General features: G+C 41.0%; 1 protein-coding gene across 1 annotated transcript in view; it reads left to right on the forward strand.

Moving 5' to 3' along the window:
• The first annotated feature begins 2,367 nt into the window (after positions 1 to 2,367).
• LOC127651688 (NLR family CARD domain-containing protein 3-like) overlaps positions 2,368 to 23,000 on the forward strand; it is a 99,902-nt gene continuing 79,269 nt past the window's right edge. The window contains exons 1-5 of the mRNA XM_052137647.1: positions 2,368 to 4,314; positions 4,421 to 4,594; positions 5,532 to 5,705; positions 11,536 to 11,582; positions 11,671 to 12,875. Coding sequence (XP_051993607.1) covers positions 2,429 to 4,314; positions 4,421 to 4,594; positions 5,532 to 5,705; positions 11,536 to 11,582; positions 11,671 to 12,203 — 2,814 coding nt within the window. The 5' untranslated portion in view covers positions 2,368 to 2,428 and the 3' untranslated portion in view covers positions 12,204 to 12,875. The remainder of the gene's footprint in view (positions 4,315 to 4,420; positions 4,595 to 5,531; positions 5,706 to 11,535; positions 11,583 to 11,670; positions 12,876 to 23,000) is intronic.

Here is a 23,000-nt window from a genome sequence, read left to right on the forward strand (position 1 = left end):
GAGGTCCATTCGGCGGCACTGTTGACGACTCCACCCAGCAGTCCTCAGCATTGAAGAAGCAGACGGAGGCCATTTCACACATCCTGCCCCGCCGCAAACCTGCCATCATGGGCCTTGCCCCGTCTGCTCGCCGAGAGCGTCCTCCTGTGGCTTCCAAAAAAAAAAAAACATGCTCCTTCGCCTCAACCAAGAGTGGGCCCAGCTCTCAGTCCCAGCGTCAAGCACCCTGCAGGAAGCGCAAGCCCCCCGTCTCACGGACCCCTTCGAGGACCCGGAAGGCTCCCAAGCGCTCCTGAGATGGACGACCTAGAGATCGAGACGTTTGCTCCGGAGTTGGTAAATAGACCACTCCATCCCCCAGTGGAGGGCCGGGAAGAGAACCTTCAGTTAAAGGTATTTTTTGCACGTTTTTCAATAATAAAGCAATTTCCTCTTTCTGGGTCACCTGACCCGCAAATGCCGTTCTCTTGGCACTCTGCCGCCACACCTCAACAGTCCCGGTACGCTGGATGCAGACCCTCTGCCCTCAGCCCCACAACTGTTCCCTGGCCGGCTGGTTCTGACGAGTCTCCACCGTACCTCCTCTTCCGTCACTAACCCACCCCCTGCCAGATATGTGGAGCAAGGTAGGTGCTTCGAGTCTTCTCTCAGCACCAGAGCCTCGGGTCACGACTCGCCTGTCATCTCCTCCTTTGGAGCCAGCAGCGACTCAAGTCCCTCACCACTCACATGGGGATCCAGCAACCACAATGTGGTAGCGGACGCGCTGTCACGACAACGCTTGCCCGGTGGAGAGATTCGGCAAGGCCCAGGTAGACCTGTTTGCCTCCCGAGAGACCTCCCACTGCCCGCTCTGGTATGCCCGAACAGAGGCTCCCCTCGGGGCAGACGCACTAGCCCACAGCTGGCCCTTGGGGCTGCGCAAGTATGCATTTCCCCCAGTGAGCCTTCTTGCACAGGTGCTGTGCAAGGTCAGGGAGAAAGAGGAGCAAGTCACCCTAGTGGCTCCCTACTGGCCCACCCGGGCCTGGTTCTCGGACCTCGTACTCCTCGCGACAGCCCCTCCATTGGTGAATTCCCCTGAGGAAAGACCTTCTTTCTCAGGGACGGGGTACACTCTGGAATTGGCACCCAGACCTCTGGAACCTCCACGTCTGGCCCCTGGATGGGACGTGGAAGATCTAACTTGTCTACCACCTGCCGTCGTAGACACGATCAACCAAGCCAGAGCCCCCTCTACCAGGCAACTTCAGGCCCTGAATTGGCACTTGTTCGCAAATTGGTGCTCTTCCCAGGCTGAAGACCCACAGAGGTGCACAGTTAGGTCTGTGCTCTTATTTCTGCAGGAGAGGCTGGAGGGGAGGCTGTCCCCTTCCACCTTGAAGGTGTATGTTGCTGCTATCGCGGCCCACCACGACGAGAAATATAGAGAGAAAAGCGTTGCAAATACTGTCTGCCAGCTTCTCATTGGCCTTTTTTCATAGATCAGAGGTATATTCGGCGCTCAAGAGAGACCCCTAGTGTCGCTTCTTCGACACAACGTCTCGTTCCGAACAGAGGTTACATACGTAACCTAGACATTTTTTTATTTTGTTCTGACTGAATTTTTGCATCTGCAGGTGCGGCATGAGATTTCATTATATTAAGAACATCTCATTACTTTGAACTTGCCCATAATGCATTGTTGGCACACCTTGCTCTTTTTGATACTTTAAATAAATCCAAGAATTTTTCATCTTTCTGTTTGTGCTGGTATTCACAGTAACCGCAGTGTCATGAAAAAGGACTCATTGGCCGCATCACCGCAGCACCTGAAAGCATGCCTCTTTATTAAATGATAGTGTGGAAAAGTGCTGAAAGACTAAAGAACGTAGCAACCCAACAAGTATGGCTGGCTTTGACCCATAGTTTAAGAAACACTGATTTCCATTTTTCATAATTTTGATATTTTTAATAAACATTGCAGAGAGGTTGGTAGACAACAATGGCTGACGTTAGTGCAGTATAGCGTTTAATTAAATTTAACAGTAAAGATCACAGAGTATAGGATGTAATGCATTATATTGAACAGATAATCAACATTATAATGAACAGTGATAAGCATAATATTGCTGTCAACTGGGCGGAGAAGCTATATTTGAAATTTTACCTTAAAAATTAAGGCAATTTTAATCAAAACTGCTGTCTCTCTGTGTCTCTTCAGTGATGTGAGGAATGAACTGATCTTGTGAGCAGGTTCTGAGAGATCCAGCGTCTATCACCTGTGGACATAAAGACGTTTCTGCAGACAGTGTATCAGCTGTTACTGGGACCAGACTAGTCCATCAGGAGACTTTGACTGTCCTCAGTGCAGAAAGAGATCTAGAACACATCCTGTTCTACACACACACACACACACACACACACACACACACACACACACAAAGTCATGATAGGATCCAGTTCTGCTGGTTCTGCACACTTCTACACAGAACCAGACCTGCTGGAGGAGACTAGAGACCTACAGCAGGATTCTCACCAACCAGAATATGATGTTGTTCAGAGAGTCAAAGACCAACACAAAACCAGCATGAAGAACAAGTATGAGAGCTTATTTGAGGGAATCAAACTACAAGAGAATCAAACCCTCCTGAACAGAATTTACACACAGCTCTACATCATAAAGGGAGAGAGTGAAGGGGTGAATGAAGAACATGAGGTTTTACACATGGAGAAAACAGCCAGAACTCAACACTTACAAGGCACTCAAATCTACTGCAATGACATCTTTAAACCCTTACCTGAACCAGGATGTGAGGAGAAGAGAACAGACCAAATAAAGACTGTTCTTACTAAAGGCATCGCTGGAATTGGAAAAACCGTCTCTGTGCAGAAGTTCATTCTGGACTGGGCCGAGGGAAAAGCCAATCAGGATGTAGACTTCATGTTTGTGCTTCCATTTCGAGAGCTGAACTTGATTAAAGATGAGCAGTACAGTCTTCTCAAACTTCTGCTGGACTTTCATCCTGAACTTCATGATCTGGACTCAAAGATTTATAATGAGTGTAAACTTGTGTTCATCTTTGACGGTCTGGATGAAAGCAGAATTCCACTGATATTTTCAGATAGTGAGAAAGTTTCTGATGTGACTGAGACTTCATCAGTGGGTGTGTTGATGTCAAACCTCATCAAAGGAGATCTGCTTCCCTCTGCTTTCATCTGGATCACCTCCAGACCAGCAGCAGCCAATCAGATCCCCTCCAAATACATCAAGCGTGTGACAGAAATCCAGGGATTCAATGACCCTCAGAAGGAGGAATATTTCAGGAAGAGAATCAGTGATGAGCATCAAGCCAGCAGAATCATCTCACACATTAGAAGAGCAAGAAGCCTCCACATCATGTGCCACATACCAGTTTTCTGTTGGATCTCATCCACTGTGCTTCAAAACATCCTGAAACAAGATGACAGTGCAGAAATCCCTCAAACTCTGACTGAAATGTACATCCACTTACTGCTCATTCAGATCAATATGAGGAATCAGAAGTATGACAAGAGAGATCCAGAGAAACTCCTGCAGTCCAACAGAGAAGTCATCGTGAAACTAGCTGAACTGGCGTACAAACAACTTATGAAGGGCAATGTCATGTTCTATGAGGAGGACCTGAGAGAGAGCGGCATAGACGTCACTGAGGCCTCAGTGTATTCTGGGATCTGCACTGAGATCTTTAAGGAGGAATCTGTGATTCATCAGAGGAAAGTCTACTGCTTCATACATCTCAGCTTTCAGGAGTTTCTGGCTGCTCTATATTTGTTTTACCATTACGTTATCAAAAATGTTGACACATTGCAGTTTTATGATGTAGTGCATACTCTGCATAGGTACGCAGTTGATAAAGCCCTTCAGAGTGAAAATGGACACCTGGATCTTTTCCTGCGATTCCTGCTGGGCATCTCACTAGAGTCTAATCAGAGACTCTTACAGGATCTACTGACACACACAGAAAACAAATCATCTAAGAGCATCAAAGAAACTATTACTTATATCAAAGACAAAATCAGAAATGGACATGGACTCTCAGCTGAACAATCCATCAATCTGTTCCTCTGTCTGATGGAGATGAACGACCAGACTCTGTACAGAGAAATTCAGGACTTTCTAAAATCATACAAACTCTCAGAGAATAAACTCTCTTCTGCTCAATGCTCTTCAATCGCCTACATACTTCAGATGTCAGAGGAAGTGCTGGATGAGCTGGACCTGAAGAAATTCAACACATCAGATGAGGGTAGAAGAAGACTGATACCAGCTGTGAGCAACTGCAGAAAAGCTCTGTGAGTGTTCCATTTGTCACAAGACTGAAGCTGATTTTATATCAATAAAGGTTGCAGAATCAGATTAACAATTTATTTACAGAAAATTGTGTTTACTCTGTTTCAGTCTTGCTGAGTGTAATCTCGCTGGTCAGCACTGTGAAATTGTGGTCTCGGCTCTACAATCATCAAATTCCCTCCTGAGAGAGCTGGACCTGAGTAACAATGACCTGCAGGATTCAGGAGTGAAGCTCATATCCGATGCACTGAAGAGTCCAAACTGTAAATTAGAGATTCTAAGGTTCGTGAGCAGAATGACAGATCAACACCCACCAACAACTTAAGGTGTTTTTTCCACAGTCACAAGATATTTGCATTATCAGTAAGTCACTATGGTTGCAACTGGCAAGATGCATCGTCACAACAATGCACACTTGCTAAAGTAACACATTTAAGTACATTTAGGCATTGAGACAATGTGTGTGTCTTGTTTGGCCATTCATTTCTTCAGTAAAGCTCTGCCTAACTAGTGCTCAAGTTGTCAATTAACCCTCCTATGGGATTAAAAAATGGCACCTTCCTTTGGTATTCATTGTCATTTTTGACCGGAAGGTTTGGATGTGTAACCCTTTTTTTATTATGATACCATTTTTTCTTCTATTTAAAAGTACTACCGACCTACACTTCTTTAATTTGAAACATAGAAAATATGAGAGTGTGACTTAAATATGGTGAACAAAAAATAAATGACTTGAAACCATGTCATGCCAGCAACAGCCAGTAGATGGCTGTAGCCACCTAATATGTAGTCTGATGGCTTGTTGTATCCTAATTTTCTATTTTATCGCAATATAGGCATTTGATTATATATTTAGACATTATCAAACTGTTATTTGTCAAAGTTTTGCATTTTAAATTTGATTTGAAGTGTCAGTGCCACTTCGCCCCTGATAACCCAATCAATTATTTTCATTTCCTCGTATTTTACTACTGGGTAGGTCCATCTTGAAGGTACAGGTAACAAACAATTAAATGTGCTTAATTTTACCATTGTATAAGCTAACTAAGCTCACTGAACCTGTGCACTAACACCAGTCAATTGTAATACAATTATAAAGTGTAATGTCCTTTTATATGTTACAAATACAAATTAACAGATGAAAGGTTCCATGGCTTACATTTATCATTTGAATGCAACAGAGGTCCCAGTGTCAAAATGTATATACATTTATTTGCAGATTGTTGGGCTGTATGGTGACAGAGAAAGGCTGTTTTCATCTGGCTTCAGCTCTTAGTTCAAAACCTTCACACCTGAAAGAGCTGGATCTGAGCTACAATCACCCAGGAGAATCAGGAGTCAAACTACTCACAGATAGACTCAACGATCCAAACTGTACACTGGAGAAACTCAAGTATGTTGGTGTATATTTCACATGTGATGCTAACACTTTATGCAGCATACAATGTGACTTAAAAATCAGGATAGTTTTTTACATTTTATATTTTTATATAGATCAATAATTTAAAAGCTATTAAATAAATGCAAAATAGAATAATGTAACATGTTAAGTGCAATGAATGTTAGTAACCTCACAAAGCTTAGATACATCGTTATCGGGAAACTGTTAGAATGCACTAGCAGCTTGAGAAAAAATGACTGATGGGAAGTTGTATAGTCCACAAGTGGTTATTTTCCAAAGTGCCAACAAATTCTTAACCAGGGGAAAAATAGTGCTAACATGTATTTACATTGAAAAAGGTGAAAATGCAAGTATTTATGAAAAGTTAAAAAAAATATACAAAATTTACATCAAATGTTGTTTTTGGCTATGCCAAATTTCAACAATTAAATTCCACATACAGGGACAACAATAATCTCCAATTCTCTCTTAACCAATGGCTATAAGGAACCCTGTTATAATGCTTGTGGCTCCTTTCGAATAAACCATAATGAAGGAAAGAAAAATAGGAAAGAAAATTAAAGACAATATATAGAAAATACTAAAAATTATAAATATCAATGCTTTGATACATAATATACATAACAAATAAACATGTTATAAATTTACAAGAAAACAAGCAAAATCACAATTTTAACATTGAACTTCCCCCGTGACGGAAATGGATGGGCTTCCCTATTGGCATGAATGAATGCTTTAAATATGCCAGGTTTTGTACAGTGAGAGTTTGGCTAATAATAATATTAATTATAATACATTTTATTTATATGTGCCTTTCAAGACTCTCAAGGACACCTTACAGATATAATCAAGTTTACAATAAGAGAGCATAAAAGATAAATCTAAATCTAAAATCACATATAAAAAATGTGCATTATCATAGGAATAAATACCTTCAAAAATAAGTTATTTGTAGTAAGCTAATTTAAAAAGGTGGGTTTTGAGGAGGGAACTGAAAGTGGAAAGACAATCACAATTATGGCTATCTGGCGGTAAAAAGTTTCAGAGTCGTGGAGCAGCACTGCTAAAGGATCTGGACCCCATATAAGTCAGACAAACCAAAGGTATCACAAAAGAGAGAGAGGAACAGGATCTAAGAGTGTGGGTAGGAAAATATACACTCACCTAAAGGATTATTAGGAACACCTGTTAAATTTCTCATTAATGCAATTATCTAATCAACCAATCACATGACAGTTGCTTCAATGCATTTAGGGGTGTGGTCCTGGTCAAGACAATCTCCTGAACTCCAAACTGAATGTCAGAATGGGAAAGAAAGGTGATTTAAGCAATTTTGAGCATGGCATGGTTGTTGGTGCCAGACGGGCCGGTCTGAGTATTTCACAATCTGCTCAGTTACTGGGATTTTTTAACCATTTCTAGGGTTTACAAAGAATGGTGTGAAAAGGGATAAACATCCAGTATGCGGCAGTCCTGTGGGCGAAAATGCCTTGTTGATGCTAGAGGTCAGAGGAGAATGGGCCAACTGATTCAAGCTGATAGAAGAGCAACTTTGCCTGAAATAACCACTCGTTACAACCGAGGTATGCAGCAAAGCATTTGTGAAGCCACAACACGCACAACCTTGAGGCGTATGGGCTACAACAGCAGAAGACCCCACCGGGTACCACTCATCTCCACTACAAATAGGAAAAAGAGGCTACAATTTGCAAGAGCTCACCAAAATTGGACAGTTGAAGACTGGAAAAATGTTGCCTGGTCTGATGAGTCTCGATTTCTGTTGAGACATTCAGATGGTAGAGTCAGAATTTGGCGTAAACAGAATGAGAACATGGATCCATCATGCCTTGTTACCACTGTGCAGGCTGGTGGTGGTGGTGTAATGTGTGGGGATGTTTTCTTGGCACACTTTAGGCCCCTTAGTGCCAATTGGGCATCGTTTAAATGCCACAGCCTACCTGAGCATTGTTTCTGACCATGTCCATCCCTTTATGGCCACCATGTACCCATCCTCTGATGGCTACTTCCAGCAGGATAATGCACCATGTCACAAAGCTCGAATCATTTCAAATTGGTTTCTTGAACATGACAATGAGTTCACTGTACTAAAATGGCCCCCACAGTCACCAGATCTCAACCCAATAGAGCATCTTTGGGATGTGGTGGAACGGGAGCTTCGTGCCCTGGATGTGCATCCAACAAATCTCCATCAACTGCAAGATGCTATCCTATTAATATGGGCCAACATTTCTAAAGAATGCTTTCAGCACCTTGTTGAATCAATGCCACGTAGAATTAAGGCAGTTCTGAAGGCGAAAGGGGGTCAAACACAGTATTAGTATGGTGTTCCTAATAATCCTTTAGGTGAGTGTATATGAAGAAGATCAAGAAGATAGGAAGGTGCTAGGCTATGAACCACAAACCTCCTATAATAGCCAGCCTCAGGAACTGTCTCACCCCCTTTTTGGTCTTGGACCTCAGAACCCCAGATACCATACCTCCACCCATCCAAATGTGCACTTCTTGGGGATTGCTGTGAGTCCCACCCATTGCAGCGACCTCAGAACCACCCTCAGATGCTGCATGTGCAGCTGCCAAACATTGCTGTAAATTATGATGTCAAAAAAAACTGAACGGAAGCATCACAAATTGGTGTAATACAAACAGTGTGGAGAAGGCCATTTTTTGACAGGAAATTTGTGTCAAGGGAATCTGCCAATAACCCTTTGTCAAATCCAATGTCGAATAAAATCGAGCTGTGCCCAACCAATCGAGCAACTCATCAACACGAGGCATTGGGTAGGCAACAAATTTAGACACCGCGTTTACTTTTTTTATAATCCACACTGAAATGTACAGACCCGTCACTCTTAGGAACTAGAACAACCAGGCTGGACCAATCGCTGTGGGATTCCTCTGTTACCCCCATATCGAGAGTTGCATCCAATTCTTCCAATTCTTTGTGCTCGGGCAATCAGTAGGGATGGCTACATACCACCATCCCTGGCTCAGTCTCATTGTGCTACTGGATGAGGTTTGTATAACCCGGCAGATGAGAAAACACGTCTGCAACTCTTGTTGCAACTTGGCAAACTCTGCGACTTGACACGATGAGAGGTTGTGATATGACTGGGTTTTGTATTCACCTCTGGCCTGAGCTCTGCCCTCTCCGGAACTACCATACCAATGCCACAGGGATCACCTCCCTGAGGTGGTATATTTGACGTGCGCCCCTCTATCATTTCATTTCACCTCATAATCGAGATCCCTCACTTGTCGTGTGATCTCAAATGGTCCTTGCCACTTGGCGAGTAATTTGGAGCCCGATGTGGGGCGTAATATGAGCACTTTGTCTCCTGGTGCAAATTCCCACTGCCGAGATCCCCTGTTGTACAGTCGGCTTTGACATTCCAGAGCTTGGAGAAAATTCTCTTGTGTTAGTTGCCACAAAGTGTGGAGTTTTGCTCTAAGATCGAATTTCATTCTTACTGTTGAAGGTCCCTCCTCCCAAGATTCACGTATGACGTCAAGCTCACTGCGCGGGGGCAGCCTATTTGGTAGCTCGAATAGGGAAAACCCAGGGGAGGCTTTCCGGACCTCTCCTACTGTGAATAACAGGGGATCGAGCCATTTGTCCCAATTTCTAGCTTACTCGTGCACATACTTATGAATCATAATTTTAAGGATTTTGTTATATCGCTCCACCAGGCCATCTGTTTGTGGATGGTAAACACTGGTGCGAATCTACTTAATACCCAACAATTCATAAAGCTTGTGGAGTGTCCGTGACATAAATGTTGTGCCTTGATCAGTGAGGATTTCTTTTGGAATTCCCACCTGGGAGATTATTTTGAAGAATGCCTTCGCAACACTGCATGCTGAGATGTTGCATAGAGGCACTGCTTCTGGATATCGCGTTGCATAATCCACCAGGAGCAATACAAAGAGTTGTCCACATGTTGACCACTCTAATGGCCCAACGAGGTTCATGCCAATTCTCTAAAAGGGGACCTCGATCAGTGGGGGCGCAATGGCACTTTTGGGGTGGCCGGTGGATTCACCAGCTGACATTTGCAGCATGCCACACACCATATGCGAACATCTCTTCGAATGACCGGCCAATAAAAAAGTCTATTAGTCGGTTCAGTGTCTTCATATCTCGACTACCCCAGAGGGACATCCCCTTCGGGAAACCCCCTGAGGATGGTAGGAGCCGCAGCTTATGAAGATGTCCTCGGCTCTGCCTCCCCTGTCAAAGCATTGCACATTTCACATCTCGCAGCTTTTGTGCAGGACCCATCCGCACACATTCCCTACAACACATTTTTGAATTCCTGCCAATTCGTTCCCAGGATCAGCAGCTGGGTGAGGCAGGTACTAACCGTGGCCTCCACTCTATGCTTTTTTCCCAGAAATTTAATAACGAGGCTCTCCACTGGATAATTGTGAATATCCCTGTTACGTTCCTGTGGGTGTGCCTGTGTTTTTTCTCTCTCTCTCTCTCTCTCTCTCTCTCACTCCAGTGAAATCAGTTTCTTAGGTTCATTACCTCTCTGAATTCCTATTGGTTCCAGAAGATGTCAATCTTCATTAAGTGGTATGACGTCAACTCCTCCGCTGCCAATCAAGTGTTCCAGTCAGCATTTAAAAGGCCTCTCAAATTGAACGCGAGCAGATCTCTCTTGGCTTCTCTGTCTTGTTTTATCTGTTGTGTTGCGCTTATCACGATTGTTTGTTCTGTGACATTCTTAAATCCCTACCACTTTGGGTTTGCCATTTTTGCATGGGGGGACGTTGTATTACTACTCCCTGTTTGCTAACCTTTTTGATACAATGGCATGTTCTCTTCCCAAGAGAAATGTGGTCAGGTAAGATGTCACGTGAAGTACACCGTGCAACATTTAGGTAACTTGATGTTAGACACCCCAGTTAAGAAAGTGAAGGCCATCCTCTGTAAGTTTTGTAGGTAAGTTATGGCGTTTGACGCTGAAGACTTGTTTTCTCTGTTTATTTTTATGTTAGGTTAGAGGATTAATCATTCAGTTAGATCTGTGGTTTGTTTTGTTCTTTTTCTTTTCTTTGGAGTTACTTGGGTCCCGTTTCTCTTGGGCTAATTACTTGGAATATATTTATTCCAATTGTACATATTTATATATATATCTATTTGCTTATTGTTCATCTTTATCATCATACACTTATGTATAATAAATCACCCTTTTGTCTTGGCATTACTTCGTTTAGCGTTGTCTCTTGTCAGCACCATCACTCTTCTAACCCTAGACCAAAATAAGGGGTCGTAACAATCCCCATGTACACATTTCACCTTCACCCTTTTAGTTGTGCCCAAAGCCGCATGTTGAACCAAGCATTGGTGGATAGTGTTCAGATTACAACCCGTGTCCACCAAGGCTTGGTGTGTACTCCCCTTGACTCTTACCGGTATCCTGTACCCTCCAGCCCGATCGGGCGCTGCCTGTGGAGTGTCGGGGATCAAGAATACAGTTCCCAACTCCATCACAGAACACTGATCCCAGAAGTGTTCTGGATTCCTGCAATGCCAGCAGGCCGGCCAGGCACTACGCCCGCACTTGAGGGGGCAGGTACATCCGCCAGAGGGGGAAGAGTAAATTCCTTATTTGGGGGTCTATTAAGTATATATACAGAATATGTGATTAATTTGATTAAAAATTCATGTGATTTAGATGAGATTAACTTAAAAATTTAATTGTCAGTCAATATGATATGATATTCTGCTGTTTTCTCTGAAATGTTCTTAAATAATCAAGGATTTTCTATCTCTGTTGTGTAAATATTTGTCTAGTTTGGACCATGGAGAACAGTTCAGGATCACACCAGGCCTTCGAAAATGTAGGGTTTTTTCTCTCCTTTTCAAAACATACATTTAACACAGCTGTGAAACTCTTCTTAATCTAGTTCTAATCTCTCTTGTGTTCAGATTTCTGCAATCTCACAATGGATCCAAACACGGCAAACTATCATCTCATTCTGTCTGAGGGGAACAGAAAGGCAACACACAAGAAAGAGGATGAGCCTTATCCCGATCATCCAGACAGATTTGAGCACTATGAGCAGGTTCTGTGTAGAGAGAGTCTGACTGGACGCTGTTACTGGGAGGCTGAATGGAGTGGATGGGCTGATATAGCAGTGTCATATAAAGGAATCAGAAGGAAAGGAAGAAGTGATGACTGTGATTTTGGACTCAATGAAAAGTCCTGGTGTCTGAGCTGTATTGATGGCAGATTCACTTCCTGGTTCAATAAAAACAGCATTGACATACCTGTGCCTAAACCACAATCTAACAGGAAAGGAGTGTATCTGGACTGGTTGGCCGGTACTCTGTCCTTTTACAGCATCTCTGACACACACACACTCACACACTTACACACATTCCACTCCAAATTCACTGAACCCCTCTATGCTGGATTTGGGATTTTTTATTCTAACTGCTCATTGTCTCTGTTAGATTAAATAACCTGACACACATCTTGAAAGATAGGAACTCTATCTCTCCGTTTAACGCAATTGCTTTCACAAACACACCACAAAATAGATTGGTATTTTACATGTATATATGAATTATTGATCTATAAGTATATAGATAAAAGCTATTTGTCTCTTAGTCATACACATATATACAGTCCACAGAGACATTTTTGAGCCTGAGCTAGAAAGTTCCCACAGGTCCAATATTATTCTGCAACTTCTCTGTATTTTTACATACAAATTACAATTTTTCTGTGTAATGTTTAAAAAAGTAAGTCATTCTATGTCTTGGCTGATATTCCAATTCATGATTGTTCAAATATATAATAGTTATTTATATATTATGTATAGTTATTTTTATATAGTGTGTTTTTATTTCTTGTTTTTTATTTTGTATCTTTCTCTTGTGATGTCACTGTTCATGTTTCCTCTTCCTGGTGCTTTTCAATTGTGTTATTAGTGCTGTCTTGTGATTGGATATTGTTCATTAATGTTTTTAGTCATTGGTTGTGGTAAATGTGACTTAGGATTGTTAGCATTGATGAAAGATGAACGTTTATTCCATGGCTGATTTTATAAGTCTGTCAGAAGTTGTTCACGGCTTGTTTATTATCAAGTAAAGTTCTAGTTTGTAAGTCGTTTCATGTTTATGATCAGGTCAAATTATTGTTCATGTTATCTTCTGATCCAGTCAGTTTCTAGTTTGTCGAGGTCTTCTGGCAAGGCTTTGTTATTGGATTTCTTCTTTTGCTCCTTTGTCTCAATAAACTGAACCTGGGTTCAAAACTTAACGTCTTGTGAGCTCAACGATACATTGACTGAAGCGACAACAAATTGAGGTTCAGCAGACAAAAAAAGGATCCTTAACCACAGTAAGCCAATACTGAAAAATGTGCTGTTGTCCCTACATCCATTCATTCTCTGTATTGCAGAATTTAAAGGTGTTGAAAGTGGTTTTAGCCATTATGGATCTTCCACAAGACTGAGCAGTTGAATTAGACACGCCCCCTCTTTCCAAAATACCGCCCTCCAAAGACATCTTTGAGACCGTCACTGAACATGGAAAAACACAACAGTAGCAAAATAGTGCCCTCAGCTGGCAACAGTTATGAATCTGAATATGACTTTAATCCTGAATGAACCGCTTCAATCTTACTACAGTACAACACTGAGAACCTGCAAAATGATTGACAGGCAGAAAGCACATGAAAGTCTTCTGATTGGCACGGGCACATTCCTGTTTATAGAGTCTAGTGCAAGTGTAGATTCTACAGTTGCATGTGCAGCGTGTGGATGACTGTGTGTTGTACTGCAGGTAGATTTACACCCAGAAGATCAAAACAGTATACAAAAAAAGTATTACCATGACCTGACATTACATGTACTGTGGTTAAATAGTATTCTTTAAAGTACCTTGTGTTGCATCTCTTTATTTGTGAATAAACAAAACATTAGATCTAAATTAAACAGATTATTTTTATAATCAGGGCGTGTATAACACTCAACACATGTGTTTAACGCGAGTAAGGGCAATTGACTTCAAAACATGATCAGAAGTCAAGATTTATAGTGAAAAAGGAGGTACATTTTAGACTGTTTCTCCCCTAAAACCAATCGTATCTCTTCAGAAGACATGGATTAAACCACTGGAGTTGGACGGATTACCTTTATGATGCCTTTATGTCCTTTTTTTAGCTTAAAAGTTTAGACCCCATTGACTTGCATTATATGGATATATTCACATCATATCTCCATCAAAAACATCTTCATCTCTGTTCCGTGGAAGAAGGAAAGACATGAAGTTTGAAACAGCACAAGGATGAGTAAACAATTTGACTTAACATATTTGAGTGAACTTTTCCTTTAATTAAAGCATTTAGTCAAGTCAGATTCTCATTATTTACTCACCCTCATGCCGTCTCTAATGTGTATGACTTTCTTTCTTCTACAGAACACAAACAAAGATTTAATGAAGGACGCTTGAGGTGTTTTTGTCTGAAACATGTCGAGTCCAAATCTTTTCCGCTATTTGTACATGTGTTTTCTGTTCAATCGCTTCCGGAGACTGCCATGGCATTATATCAATCATTATTCCCCCATTGTCTGTCTTTTGTTTTTGGTAAGCTATAATATAGGCCTATGTTAGGTAACCCCGCACATGAACGACATGTGATCTCAAAATCAACTACTATTGATCGTTTTAAATGTCTTTTAGACGATTCTTCCTAAGTTTGTTGTTTTCTGGTCAATTTTAAGCAACTAGAAGTCTTATGATATTTCTGTATGTGATGATGACATTAAATGTAGCAGAATCTCTTGCATTGTTAAAACTGTATAATCATGATATGAATGTGCATTGTTATTTTTAAAGAGGTCAGAACATCAGACCTGCAAACGGGAGGAGAATGTCTTCATCTACAGGTGAATATGACATCACATGGACACACATTTCAGTGAACGACACCTCTTAACCACTCTTTTATGGGACATTTGAGTTCAGTTTTTTAAAGTATGCACTATCTGTCATTATTGCTAAAAAAAAAGTTTACTGTTTTACTTCATGTTCTAGAAGTCACCAGTTAAATCATTTGGATTAAAGTATGGATAATATTTATGTGCAGATGTTGCTGGTCATTATCAGTGAACAATGTGTCATCAAGGACCAAAATACAATAATAAGTGTTGGGGGATGACTTTATGTTATTATTACTATTCCTGATCATTTAATCATTTCTGTTCTTTTAGTTTTATTTTGTGAATGTGCAATAATGGTTCTAGATCTGTGCTTCTGCAAACAATATGTAAAACTAAACAAAGCTCTTATTAATAAAACGTATCAGAAATGAAAATGACTGGGTGAATTTGCATAAATTAAACATGTTAGCAGGTTATTTCTTAATACAAAGTTTGTCAAAGATCTTTCACTTTCAGCTTCCCCTTAAAAAGTGCATTTTCCCCATTTGTTCACCCTCACTTCTTATTTTTGCTTTGTGGGACTTTGAAGAAACAGGAAGAACAGAACAATAGAATTGAGCTGACAGTAAAACACACAGACGTATCAACAGTTACAGACGCTACAGATTTTATGAGCAATGTATTTCATGGTAAGTTATTGAATTGTTTTAGTAATATATGTATCATTTAGTCATGATAAACAAATTGTTTCATCATAATTTCATGTCTGTGAAGTTTTGAAATGTTACGTTTAAATGTCATAATGTGCATTTTTATATATATGTAGCCTTATACATTTATGTTTTGCATTGCATTTGATGTCCCACCTTATTGTAATGTACAATAGCACATGTAACTGTTTAACAAGGCATTAAAGAAATAGTCATGTTTTGAAATACAAAAAAAGTTGTCTATGTGCATTTAATATGATTTTCTGAGGTCTGAATAATTAAGTTAGTCTTAGTCTTTACTGCACAGTTGTGCATGTACCATGAAGAACTATATACATTTGACGTGGTGCTTTTAATTTGGGGGGAACAGACAATGCAAAGAGGAGTTTGTTAAGACTAACAGGATTTGAAAGTAATTTGAGTATCTGTTGTCTTCTAACACATAACAATTACATAAAATTAAATGACAAATAATGAATCAAAATGAAATAAAAACATACAAAACAAAGATGTTTGGTCACGTTCTTTATTTCTCTCACTTCTTCTGTAAAATGTGGATTTTAATGTTCTACAGAGTTTTAAAGACCAACACAAAACCAGCATGAAGAACAAGTATGAAAGCTTATTTGAGAATGGGCAACAACTACAAGAGAATGTAGTGTTTTACCCGGTTTGGAGCTCGACATCTGTGGTCACTATGAACCACATCACAGAATGGAAAAGAGGAGGATGTGTTACATGGAGAAAAGAACAGAAGTTTGGATTGCCATGAGGGTGAGTAAATAATTACATAATTTCATTTTGGGTGAAGAAAGGGAGGCTGGAGAGAGTTGTAAGATATTTAGTTTGATTAATAATGGTGGTTTAATACTGTTAATAATGTCACTTGTACGTATTTCTCTATTTCAGAGAGACATGTGCAGTACCTTTCCTGTTTCTGTAGCTTCATGCTTCAGATGGAAAAAAAATTCCATTGTTAACATTTTGGCTGCATTTTATATTTATTTTATTTAGCCTAGCAACACAACAGCCAATCAAAATTAGAGAACTGACCCTTCGTTTCTGAAGTGTTTCTGACGGTCTTGTCTAGAAGGGATCCTCCCTCGTCAACCAGATAACACACGTACGTCTCAAATCAAATCACTTTATTGTCACACTACCATGTACACAAGTGCAACAGTAGGTGAAAGTCTTGTGTGCAGTTCCGAGCAACATATCAGTCATGACAGTGACGAGACATATACCAATTACAATAAACAACATACTTACACAAAACAATTTGCATATCAAATGTACACATACTTACACAACACAATAATTATATACAATGTACAGTAAACAATACACACAATATAGAATACACATACAATAAAACATGTGTACAGTAGTTGTATTGTGGAGAATATATTTGACAGTCCAGTGTGAGATATTAGATTAATAAAGTGCAGTGCTGATTATTGATCATGAGAGATCGAGTGTTCAACAGTCTGATTGCTTGGGATTGAAGCTGTCATGTAGTCGGCTGGTGCGGGTTCTGATGCTGCGATACTGCCTGCCTGATGGCAGCAGTGAGAACAGACCATGACTCGGGTGGCTGGAGTCTCTGATGATCCTCCGAGCTTTTTTCACACACCGCCTGTTATAGATGTCCTGGAAGGAGGAAGGTTCACCTCCGATGATGTGTCTGGCAGTTCGCACCACCCTTTGCAGGTCTTTGCAGTTGTGCGCGGTGCTATTGCCGTACCAGGCGGTGATGCAGCCAGTCAGGATGCTCTCTACAGTGCTGGTGTAGAACTGTGTGAGGATGTGCTGGTTCATTCCAAACTTCCTCAGCCGTCTCAGGAAGAAGAGGCGCTGGTGAGCCTTCTTCACCACGGTCTCAGTGTGGACGGACCATGTGAGTTCCTCAGTGATGTGGACACCGACGAATTTGAAGCAGCTGACTCTCTCCACCGGTGCGAGTCTTTCCTCCTGAAGTCCACTACAAGCTCCTAGGTAGGGAGAGGTTGTGCTCCTGACACCAGCATGTCAGAGTATGCACCTCCTCTCAGTAGGCTGTCATTGTCAGTTATCAGACCTACCACCGTCGTATCATCAGCAAACTTAATGATGGCATTGGAGCTATGTGTTGCCACACAGTCATGTGTGTATAGTGAATACAGGAGTCGGCTGAGAACACAGCCCTACAGGGCTCCAGTGTTGAGGGTCAGTGATGAGGAGATGTTGCTGCCCATTCTAACCACCTGATGTCTGCCTGACAGGAAGTCCAGGATCCAGCTGCACAGCGAGCTGTTTAAGCCCAGAGCCCGGAGTTTCTCATCAAGCTTGGAGGGCACTATGGTGTTGAATGCTGAGCTGTAGTCTACAAACAGCATTCTCACATATGTGTTCCTTTTTTCCAGATGGGAGAGAGCAGTGTGTATTGTAGATGCAATGGCATCATCAGTGGAGCGGTTGTAGCGGTAGGCAAACTGCAATGGGTCCAGAGAGGTGAGCAGCACAGAGCAGATGTAATCTCTGATTAGCCTCTCAAAGCATTTGCTGATGATGGGGGTCAGAGCAACAGGGCGCCAGTCATTTAAACAAGTGATTTTTGATGGCTTTTGTACAGGCACAATGGTTGACGTTTTGAAGGTTGAAGGTTGAAAATGTCCATAAAAACACCAGCCAGTTGGCTCCCTCATGCTCTGATGACGTGGCCCGTAATACAGTCTGGACCACGGCTTGACCCAGCAGAAGGATTGGGTTACATCCGCAACAGAGACGGAGAGTGAACCAACCTCTGTAGTGTAACAGAAATAAATGTTACTTTATGTATTATTGCATATTTAGCCAATTTACTGTTGTTGATGCCTTGATGTTATGTATTGGAATTGAGTGTAGTAACAACAGGAGCTGCTGGAGGGCGCTATTGCCTGGAGGTGACAGGATATATAAACTCACCTACCATAGAGTAAGTTAGTTCGTTTGGTAGAGGGAAATCAAATGGTTGAACTCATGCTACCTTCTTGCTCCTCTAAAGTCCTTTGTTGAGAACTCTTTGAGTTTCTGCTCAACTGTGAGTATGAATTGATTTATATACTTGATGTTGTATTTGTTTCACAAGATCATTGATGTTAGCTATTTACTTTCTTTCTAGAAAGGATTTTAGTTTACACATGTTCGTTTGTGAGCATTGATGGGATACTGGAGACAGTGAATCCAAGTGCAATCCACGCTGGCATCAAGCATACAGCACATGGCCTTGCACATGGCCAGCAACATGGCACTGAGGACAACATTTCACTGAACACCGTTGACTGTGATCTTTTCTCACATTGTGGACTATAGGATTACAATCATTGCATCGCACTCAAATAGCTTGGTGGAATTGAAACTCATTGCATCTTCAACTTATCAAAAGACAGGACATTCAAACGATAAGTTTATTTCATCTCCTTGACTCATTGAAGAGACAAAGACTTTTGAGAGTTTATTTATTATCTGTTTGGCACATGTATTAAGCACTGGTTGGGAAAATTAAAATAGGTTTAAAAATATAATTTGTTTTCTGAAGAGATTTATTTATCAGTACATGTCCAAAATCTGTTGAACCCCCTCAGAGTAATATCTTTGCCACAGAGGAGGTGTTACAGTAGCGTCAGCCATGAGTGCTCTCTCTGCGAGGGCGGAGATATTTTCCTTGAAACGAGCATAAAATGTATTAAGCTCATCCGGGAGAGAGGCAGCGGTATTCATGGTGGAGTTTTTATAACTTTGTAGTCTGTGATGATGTTAATTCCCTGCTACATACTTCTAGAGTCGGTGGTGTTGAACTGTCCTTCAACTTTTGTGCCTGTACTAATACAGGTGCATAACTGGCTTGTTTATGCTCCTCTTCATTCCCGGAATTAAAAGTGGAGGTCCTCGCATTAAGTGCAGTGCGAACATCGCCGTTAACCCATAGTTTCTGGTTGGGGTCGATCCGTATTGTTTTGGTCGGAACAATGTCCTCTACGCACTTCCTGATGAAACACGTTGCGCTATCAGCGTAAACCTCGATGTTGTCATCGGAGTTAGACTTGAACATCTCCCAGTCCACGTGATCCGACCAGCACTGGATCGTTCTGAGGGTGGGTGCTTCCTGTTTCAGTTTCTGCCTGTAAGCGGGCAGAAGCAGAATGGAAGAGTGGTCTGATTTGCCAAATCGTGGGCGGGGGAGGGATTTGTAGCCATCCCGGGAAAGGAGAATAGCAATGATCTAAAACCCGGTCCCCTCGTGTGTTGAAGTTGATGTGTTGGTGGTATTTTGGTGCGATTGTTTTCAAATTGGCTTAGTTAAAGTCCCCGGTAACAATGAACGCGGCCTCAGGGTGAGCGGTTTCCTGCTCACTTATAGGCCCTGTCCCAAATGGCGCACTTCATGCGGACTTTCGGTCTCGTGGACTTAAATTGCGCGTGCTCACTGAGTCTACGAGTCCGTAGGCCGTCCCATTTAGCATTTTAACGCTCTGAAGTGTGCTCAGCAGCGCCCCCTTTGTACCCTTGAAGCGGTCTTCCGCGAAGCCTGCATAGATCCAGGCTTCACGCACTTCAAGTACCCAGGAGTCCTTGCGAAAGGCCAATCAGACAACTGGTGTGAAGAGCGCTTTCGCTCACGGACATAGGCGGAAATCGCGGGGGGGTCGGGGGGGTCAGGACCCCCCCTATCTGAGGGTTGTCCCCCCCTAAAATATCATTAAAATATGTGTATTGTAAATAATAGAATGATATATTCTTAAAATAATTGTTTATTAAATAAAATGATACAAATGCAAACGGGGCAACAACAAAAAAAACCTTGGTGTCCCCTTCAAAAATTGCTCTTGAGAATTGTTATGTTTATTGTCCCCCCCAACATTTTGATGAAATTTTCGCCCCTGCTCACGGACACAGACAATTGATAACATGGCTGAGAAGAAAATATTTAAGTGTAAGTATCATTATGGTTTTTATGACCGTGTACATTTTACCAGTTGTTACCTACAGTTTATACAAACATTATGGTCATCGACCAGTGGTTGATGTCTCAAACATAGTAATAGCGCGCTGAATAATAGGCTGATCGCATAACGATTCATTATATAGAACCGAATGGCAGGGCTTTACTGAGTCATATGTAAGTGAAGTATGGATATTTAAACCTGTAAATTAAAAACGACATAAAAAAAACAAGGTACACATAAAAAATATAAAATACATATATATATGTATATGTATATATGTGTATATAAAGAAAATTAAACAGTAAATCAAATAATAATGACTTAATGCATTAACGAATTTTGACAAGTTATGTTTATCTACAAAGTCAATAACATTTACTTGCTTACCCTTTCCTCCGTGCATAACATCAGCATTTGTATGCATGAAAAATAATCTTGTCTTCTATGACGTCGGAGCGTATAAATGTGATTTCTCTGCATGGCAAGCCATCTCGCAAACACAATAGTAAAAACGACAACAATGGGCAGCATATTTCCCCGAACCGAACCTGCAGCTCCTGTCCAACAATAACCACGCTTCACGATCGAGTCTGTCCCAAAAATACTTCTCAATGCGCCCTTGTGGACTTGCGCGAGGGGCCCTATAAGTCTGCACTACATGACGTCACCGAAGTGTGGACTCTGAGGAAGTCCACAAGTCCGGAGTGTCCCGTTTGGAACAGGGCCATACTCCCAAAGAGTTCCTTGAGTGCCCGGTCTGTGTCGGCTTGTGGGGGGATGTACACAGCTGTGATAATGACTGCTGTGAATTCCCTCGGTAGCCAGAATGGTCGACACCGAAGCATGAGATATTCCAGATCAGGAGAGCAGAAAGACTTGATGAAATGTACGTTCCTCTGATCACACCATGATTTGTTGATTTGTTGAAAACATACACCACCACCTCTGCTTTACCTGAGAGGTCTTTCGCTCTGTCCACTCGGTGCACGGAGAACCCTGTGGGTTCGATGGCTGAGTCTGGAATCTCTGCAGACATCCAAGTTTCTGTAAGGCAGATAGCGGTTCGGCATTGAGGAATTTGAAGTCCGGTTTTCAGTGTGTAATTGCAGAACCAATGTCCAAAAGCGTTTGTCTGCCGTATACAATAAGGTAGACAACATCCAAGACAAAAAACAAAAAACTGTAAACAAAACAAACAATAAACTGCTGTGTTGTGTCAGAGCTCGCAACGCAGCAGCCATACTCGGCGCCATCTTGAGTCTATGTCTCAGATGTTTATTTTAGATCTTTTTACATCTGGAAAGCGTCACATTTGAAAAAACATCTCCTGAACATCTAACAAAGATCATAGTAACAAATATCCTAAATCACAAACGTCTCAAAGACATCTGCTGAATATCTGATTGACATCCGATAAGAAACGTCTTATGTATTACAGATGAGCAAACAACCAAAATATATGTCTCCCAGATGTAAACACACACATCAAATAGATATCTGGGGGATGTACGAGTGCTATCAGGGAAAAGATTATTTTAAATTGTCTGTTTTGATAAATAGTCATTCTTGATGACCAATTTAAGCTCTAAAATACATATTTAATAAATTAGATAACATTCAGCTCTATGTCTGCTACTGCCGGTCATGAGATATTGTACATCACGCAGACGTCTATCTGATGTGTGTCTTTACATCTGGAAGACATTTTTCACTTTGTTTGCTCATCTGCAATACATCTATAAGACGTATGTCATTATGTCTCGGATGTCAATAAGACATTCAGCAGATGTATTTGAAATGTTTATGATTCAGAATATTTGTAAATCTGATATTTTTTTTAGATGTTTAGCAGACGTTAATTTCATTGTGATCCTTTCCAGATGAAAAGATCTTAAACAGACATCTCAGAGACATATGTGTGCTATCTGCAGGGTTGGGGAGTAACGGAATACATGTAAGGGGATTACGAATTTAAAATACAAAATATAATAATTGTTTCATTTAATATTTATTAAATTGTGATACATTCATACGAGCAGACAGAGAAGTACGTTTGGAGCAGAAGAAATGGAAATAAACCTTGTGTAAATTGTCAGCTTTACGCTAAGCTAAAATGCTATTTCTAGCCATTTTACATGCACATGTTACCAGACACCATCATATTAATTATCAAGAAAATTCATGCTGAATCATAATTTCTTTTTTTCTAGTAAGATCTTTGATATTAGGGAAAAAATCGCATTCTTGATAATCATTTTTGTATTGTTTTCCTGTATAAATATCTAAAAATCCTTAAAAAAAGATTAATTTGATATTGTTTTAGAAACAACACTGCATAATATATTTGGGTTTTTCAGAGAATGTATGTTTAACATGTTTATTTTAAGTTTTTATAGTCAAAACAAGTGAAAAAAAATCTACCAGTGTGTCATGGAATCCAGTTCCACAATCCACCCCACTTCTTGCAGTTCCCACACTTGCTCTCAATCTCCTGAATATTAGTTTCACCTGCGCTGTTTTGGACTCTATTTATACCCTGCCTGTTCACTTTTACTTCGTTGGTTATTGCATGTAGTTATCCTGCTTTGCTAACTCCTTAGAAATCTAGTTGTTAATTCTAACGTTCACTCTCGTGTTTGTTTTTGCCCCTGTCCTGCTCCGTCTGTTTGTTTATTGGACTGATCTCTTGGCTC

The sequence above is a fragment of the Xyrauchen texanus genome, chromosome 11 (assembly GCF_025860055.1).
Source record: "Xyrauchen texanus isolate HMW12.3.18 chromosome 11, RBS_HiC_50CHRs, whole genome shotgun sequence".
Classification (NCBI taxonomy): domain Eukaryota; kingdom Metazoa; phylum Chordata; class Actinopteri; order Cypriniformes; family Catostomidae; genus Xyrauchen; species Xyrauchen texanus.